Source organism: Chrysemys picta, chromosome 1 (genome assembly GCF_011386835.1).
Source record: "Chrysemys picta bellii isolate R12L10 chromosome 1, ASM1138683v2, whole genome shotgun sequence".
NCBI lineage: Eukaryota > Metazoa > Chordata > Testudines > Emydidae > Chrysemys > Chrysemys picta.
In genome coordinates, this window is record NC_088791.1 from 354,996,630 (window position 1) to 355,003,616 (window position 6,987).

A 6,987-nucleotide genomic window follows, 5' to 3' on the forward strand; every position below is an offset into this window, starting at 1 on the left:
CTCCTGACTTGCATGCTATGCCTCTGTTAATGCAAATGAAAATTTTATTTACTCTTTTTTCCTATAGCAAAAAAAAAAATCACACTCCTGAGAGATATAGCAGGAGGTCTACCGAAGAATTCTTCATCGACCTAGGTACCACCTCTCAGAGAGGTAGATTACGTACGCTGACAGGAGTACCCCCACCGAAGTACCCATGGTGCTGTTGGCAGTGGAAATGGGGTCACTGTTGAGGATAGCATCCAACTCCTTATAAAAATGGCAGGTCTGTGGCACAGCACCGGAGATACTGTTTGCCTCCCTGGCCTTCTGGTACATGTGCCGCAGCTCCTTCACCTTTGCTGTGCACTGCAGTGTGTCCTGATCACAGCTCTTTTCCCACACGCTGCACAAAATCTGCCCTTTGCTATTGACATTCCTATGGCTGGAGCGCAGCTGGGACTGCACGGCCTCCTCTCCCCAAATACTGAGTGGATCCAGCAGCTCCGCAGTGTCCCAAGCATAGAGCTGCCATGGCCACCTGGGAAGGTGTGATGTGAGCACTCCACACCGAGCAAACAGGAAGAGGGATTTCAAAATCCCAGAGCCCTTAAATGGGGAGGGGCAGAAAGTGTTTACCTTGATGCAGGGGAGAGGAGTTGAAACTGTTCACCGGAGCACTCAGGATGGGCAATGTAGGACGCCTTCCAGAGGCCAGTTACAGTGATAAAAACAATCACAGGTTTCTACACTGGCACTTTGCCAACCAAACTTTTGTGTAAAGCTATTGGCAAGGTGGTTGTGTTATGTCACTGAAACTGAGGAGTTCCGTCATTGAAAGTGGCTTTGCAGTGTGTAGACAACCACTGTTCCTTTGGCAAAAGCTGCTTATTTGCAAAAAAAAAAAAAAAAAACACATGGCAATGTAGAAAAAGCCTAAGGAACAATGATGGATAACCAGTATCCACACTTGTGTTTTCTACCGGTTCCTAGTAAGGTTTCCCACACCATGATGTGTAGGAATTATTGAACAGAGAGACCCATAAAATATGAAATTGACATTAGTAGGGTCAGTTCTTCATAAATTTTTTTCTAAATAATGACAATCTCATTTTTTCAATTGCAAAGAGCGACCAATATGCTCCCCCCATGAGAACAGCCTCCAGTAGTGCATGTAGTTTTCATATTCACAATGTCTCTCCATCCAGGTATTTGTACTGCGACCATCACCCTAGACCCTGGGCACATAGAGGAAGTCAGGGGAACATACGGTGCCTGCAAGAGACACCATTCTGCCTCAAAGTTGGACACCTTCTCCCCTATTCCATGTCAGAGTCCAACACAACCGAGTTCACCAACCCCTCCACCTTCATCCTGCTGGGCATTCCTGGCCTGGAGGTGGCCCATGTCTGGATCTCCATCCCCTTCTGCACCATGTACATCATAGCCATCTTGGGGAACTTCACCATCCTGTTCATCGTGAAGAGGGAGCCGAGCCTCCATGAGCCCATGTACTATTTCCTCTGCATGCTGGTTGTCAATGACTTGGTTATGCATACATCCATCCTGCCCAAAATGCTGGCAATTTTCTGGTTCAATTCTATGGAGATCAATTTCAGTGCCTGCCTCACCCAGATGTTCTTCATTCACTCCTTCTTACTGATGGAGTCTGGGATCCTCGTAGCCATGGCTTTGGATCGCTACGTGGCCATCTGCCATCCCCTGAGACATTCCACCATCCTGACAAACCCCCTGGTGGCCAAGATTGTTCTGGCTGTGGTGCTGCGTGGTTGCATAGTTGTATTGCCCATTCCCTTCCTGCTAAGGCAGTGGCCTTACTGCAGAACCAACATCATCCCCCAGCCGTACTGCGCACACATAGCTGTGGTGAACCTGGCCTGTTCCGACACCCGTGTTAGTAGTTACTACGGCCTCTTTGTGCAATTCTGTGTGATGGGTCTGGATGGGATTTGTATCGGGGTGTCCTACACCCAGATCCTCAGGGCCATCTTCATCCTCCCCACAAAAGACGCGCGGCTCAAGACTTTGGGGACCTGTGGCTCCCACCTATTTCTCATTTCAGCCTTTTACATCCCAGGTGTCATCATCTCCCTCATGAACAGATTTGCCCAAAATGTGCCCCTGAATTTCCATGTTCTCATTGGTACGATGTCTGTCTTGATGCCCCCCATGCTAAACCCCATCATCTATGGTGTGAGGACCAAACAGATCCGGGACAGGCTGCTCCGCCTCTTTACTCATAAAGAGACCTAAAGTTTTCTCCTGGTGATCTGGCTCTCAGACCGAGGTCCGTGCAGAGCTGGCTGGTGATGTGGTGCTGGGCCCCCTTCCGTGAATCACTGACTGGCCAGTCAAAGTGACATTAAACCCTTTCCTGGCCTTGCTGTGCTGTGTCAGCGTGACAAACTGAGGAATCTTTTTGTGTACAACTCAATGTCTCATAGGATTGCCACCTTTCTAAACACTGTAAACTGGACCTCTGAGGCCCCACACCCTGCCCTGCCTATTCCACAAGGCCCTGACCTCTGACCCACCTCTTTCCACAAGGCCGCTTCCGCTGTCCCATTTCTCCCACAAGGCCCCACTCCCTTCTCCACCTCTTACCCCAAAGCCCAACCCCTGTTACTCGCTCCCCTCCTCTCCAACCCCATCCACTTGCTAGATCATCTCCACCTTCCTCTCCCCTCCAGCGTTGGCTCCCTCTGCTCCGGGGCTGGGATGGGATCTGCTGCAGCCTGGCAAGTAACTGGCAGTGAGGACGTAGTGCTGGGTCCAACTGGCCATGCTGTAGCAGAGAGGGAAGCCAGGAAACTGTATAAAAAGAGCTGAGGGTTGGGAGCAGCGCTGTGATGCAGTAACAGCTTGTGGGCCCTAAAGTTCAGCTGTAAAGTCCTGAGGGCAGACACCTTTGTGATGCTTATTTCCTTAGCTTTCAGCGATTGTCTCAATTTGCAGTGGGAGAGGTCTAGGTTGGATATTAGGAAACACTATTTCACTAGGAGGGTGGTGAAGCACTGGAATGGGTTACCTGGGGAGCTGGTGGAATCTCCACCCTTAGAAGTATTTAAGTACCAGCTTGACAAAACCATGGGTGGGATGATTTAGCTGGGGTTGGTCCTGATTTGAGCAGGGGGTTGGACTAGATACCTCCTGAGGTCCCTTCCAATCCTAATCTTCTATGATTTGTTCCTCCTTTCTGGGGATCTGTAGCTGGCAGGGTTCCAGCAATAGGGATTGGCTGGGGGTCCTTTGCCCTGAGCCAGGCCTTGTGAGCAGGGCAAGGGATCAGCTCTGAAGCTAGGAGGACAGCAGGTGAGAGAGGCAGAAGGGTCAGCCCCTGTGTAAGCTGGGAAGGCGGGATGCTGGGCAGATGCCGGGGTGGCTGTGATAGCTCATCTGTAAAAGGGGAATACCTCCTGGGAGGAGTGAGCAATACTGTGTGTAGAACCTATCAACAGTAAATTCTGTCCATGTGTGACCATGGTTCAGTGGGACATGGCTGAGGGTGCCAAACTCAGGACAAACTGCTGACATAGAAGGTAGACTCACCCCAGGATGGTGGTTATTCTATGATTGCATTATACCAAGCCAGTAACAAACATAAACGTCTGTCTCACCGCACTGGTTAACTAGACACATCCCAGCCCTTGGCTCCCCACCCGGACGCCAGACTCCATGGTGAGCAGTCAGTGAAAACCAATTTCCACCACACATAGGGGCCTTCTAATCTGAAGAGACCAGCCACTTATCCAGGTCAATATATAACTCAGATCCCAATAATCCCACTTCTGACATCCCTTTACCTATTTAAAACTAAAGGTTTAATAATAAAAGAAAACAGGAAGAGTTATAAATCAGATACATCCAAGTGGTTTTTCAGTGTTCAGAGATCAGCATCACAGAAGTGATGGAATAAACTGATAGCTTGCAAAAGTCTCTCTTGAAATAACCAAAGCAGGTTGGGGGTCATTAGTCCTTGTTCAGAGCTTCCTTGTTAGAAACCCAGTGCAGCGAAGTGAAGACAATACAGAGATGTCTCGGAGGACCTTTTATAGCCTCTGCCCTGTGCTTGGAATTTTACTCTCCCAAACAAAGCCCATACCAGTACATCACCAATATTAATAACATCGGACACAAAGATGATATATGCATATACACAGGATAATCATACTTAGGAAATCAGAACTTTTCCTTTGAAACCTGACAGGACATACTTTGTACAACATGTGTTGCAATTATATAACCGTGGTAGCAAGACTGATAAAAATGTTCATATTCTATCATACAGCATCACACAATACTCTCGTCCCCTGATGGTGCAACAGCTGCTAGCCACCTAAGACAGGTCCATCGCCTGGGCTCTAGCAGGGCAAGCACAGATTTTGCCACAGGGAGCCTGGTCCTTGTACAAAGAAAGGAGGAAAGAGTTCTTTAAAATTGAGAGGTGGAATTCTGTGAACTTGGTTGTTTCCTCCAAACATCACCATCCAGCCCCCTTGGCTTTGACCAACCTGCCCATACAGGGGATGTTTCTAATGTCCCTGTGTTTTCTGGGACTTGCCAAAGGACAGAACTCCTGTGATGGGATCCCTGGGGTGCAACCAGGAGTGTGGGACAGCTGAGCCCTCTGTCCCACCAACCTGGGGTATCCATCTCTCGTGTGATGCTGAGTCAAGCCACAAACCTCTGGCAGGTACTGCGCTTAAACAGACATCCACAGGCAGGGACATACCCAGCTGAGTTACATGAATAATCTCCCAGCCACTCATAACTAACAGTAGAGAGCCTCCAGTCACTTGCCCCCAGCTCCCCAGCCTTGCACCAAACAACTTTACTGTTCTGCCCTGGTGTGAAGGCTGGCCAGTGTAAGATCATTACCCAGCCCGCCCCTCCCTCGATGTGGAGAGGACACACACTAACCTCTGTAACCTGAGCTGAGATTTCCCAAGCACTTGAACCAAAACACGTTAAAGGTAAAATCTAAAACAAATTGATGAACTACAGAAGGTAGGTTTGAAATTATTATAAGCAGCAGGAGCAGAGATCAGAGTTGATTATGTAAGAAACATAAATAAAATACAGAATAAAAAATAAAATGTATTTGCACAAAGTGGAAGCAATCCAGCCAGAGATACTGACAGCCCCACCCAGAATAGCCATTTGTCTGGAATTCAGGGCACTCACCTGGCATCAAATCAGATAGAGCAGAGATTTTGTGTGGGTCTCTCACATTTCTCTCAGGTCTAGAAGTCTAAACAATACGATGGGTGAACTAGAGTGCCTTGTTATAAATGAGGCTATTGATGTAAGAGACATCCCAGAAACTTGGTGGAATGAGGATAATCAATGGGAAACAGTAATACCAGGGTACACAATATATCGGAAGGACAGAACAGGTCGTGCTGGTGGGGGAGTGGCACTATATGTGAAAGAAAGAGCAGAATAAAATGAAGTAAAAATCTGAAATGAACCAAACTGCACCATAGAATCTGTATGGATAGTAATTCTGTGACAAAGTCACAGGTCCGATGCTCTGGAACTGCTCTGAATGAAGCCAGCCAGGACCCCGGTGTAGCCTGTCTCCTCTCAGGGCAGGCTATCCAGGGCAAAACCTTTCTCGGCTATGGCATTCCTGGTCTGACATCAGAGCATTCAGGATGCCTGTTCACACGGTACACTTCCCCTTGGCGGGTCCACCTGGACGGGACCTCTGGGGAAGACAGAGGTCCCTGCACCCCAACTTCCCAGTCAGCTGTGACTCTCAGCCAGCGCTGTACAATGGAAGGGTTTATTAATTGACAGTAACACAGCATATAACAGAGCTCATCACTTACGTGCAGGGAGCTGGAGCCTCCTCACCTGACCTTGAGGGTCACAGCAAAAGTCACACACCCTTATTCCCACCACCTAGGTATTGGTGCAATACACGGGATTCACAGAAAACAGTAAGACTCACATAGGTTCACCTAGAAGATAATGAGGGAAAACTCCACTTTGGCAAGGGTGTGTTGAACCAATTGGAGTGTCTGGGGGAGCTGAACCACATCAGTGCACATTTGGCTCCCACAAACTGGACCCAGGTGCTGTTGAGTCAGAGCAGCGTTCAGGCCCTGAGTTTCTAGGCCCAGACTCAGGATGCGGCTTCCAGTCTAGCACCTCCCTCTGGGAGTGGGGAGCTGCACACCAGGGGCCAAGGCCCTGAGGCGAGTTTCCTTTGCTCTGCACCTCGGCATTATTTTCTCCTAGGGTAGAGAGCAGACTGCAGTGTTTTTCAGGACACGGAAGTATGTCTTCTATAAACATACAAATTAGATTTCAGAGAACTCTAGTTCTATAGCTCTATTGCTGTGACACTCTGTACCCCCAAAGCAAAACCCTGCTCCCCACATTCACCATTGTTATACAGTTGCAACAAATCTTGTACAAAATATGTCATATGAGGTATCTATGGAAAAGCTGTGGTTTGCTGAATGTCATTATCCTATTTGTGTGACTGTATCAATTTTGCCTCCGAAGTAACAAATATTGACAATCTGCCTGTATTTCAAACGTGTTTCCTCCTGTGGTGACTCCCACAAAGTAGTTTACATCCAGCCTCGCCAGCACATTGGGAATGGATATTCAGCTTGATGGCTCATCAATGAACACAATGGGCCGTGGAAGAAGCTTGGCCCCATCTATAGCTGAAATCCAGGCAAGGGCAGGTGACCAGCTTATGTGACACTGGACTCCATCTTGTGCCTGTACTTTTCCAGTAACTGTGCTGGTGTCTCTGTTTGGGACAATGAAGTTCCCGCCACATGGCAGAAGCTATAAAAGGGGAACTGATATTACCACTTGGTCTCACTCCCACCACAACTCAACACTTTAAAACACAGTTAGAAGAAAAAGACTTTGACTGGAGAGGTGATCAATGGCTGGAAAGGAGAAATGCAGGAAAATCTCCAAAAGTCCATAAATGGGAACAGTTGTGTCCTACATACAACG

At 48.2% G+C, this 6,987-nt stretch overlaps 1 protein-coding gene across 1 annotated transcript; it reads left to right on the forward strand.

Annotated features, from left to right (window-relative positions):
* Nucleotides 1-1,305: 1,305 nt before the first annotated feature.
* Nucleotides 1,306-2,445, forward strand: LOC135972417 (olfactory receptor 52K2-like). Its single transcript, XM_065550419.1, has one exon. It carries the CDS (start codon nt 1,306-1,308, stop codon nt 2,251-2,253), a length of 948 nt encoding a protein of 315 aa, XP_065406491.1. The 3' UTR covers nt 2,254-2,445.
* The last annotated feature ends 4,542 nt before the right edge of the window (nt 2,446-6,987 follow it).

Bases quoted from the DNA above. Each gene is read 5' to 3' on its own strand.
- LOC135972417 (XM_065550419.1), top strand. From the start codon at position 1,306: ATGTCAGAGTCCAACACAACCGAGTTCACCAACCCCTCCACCTTCATC.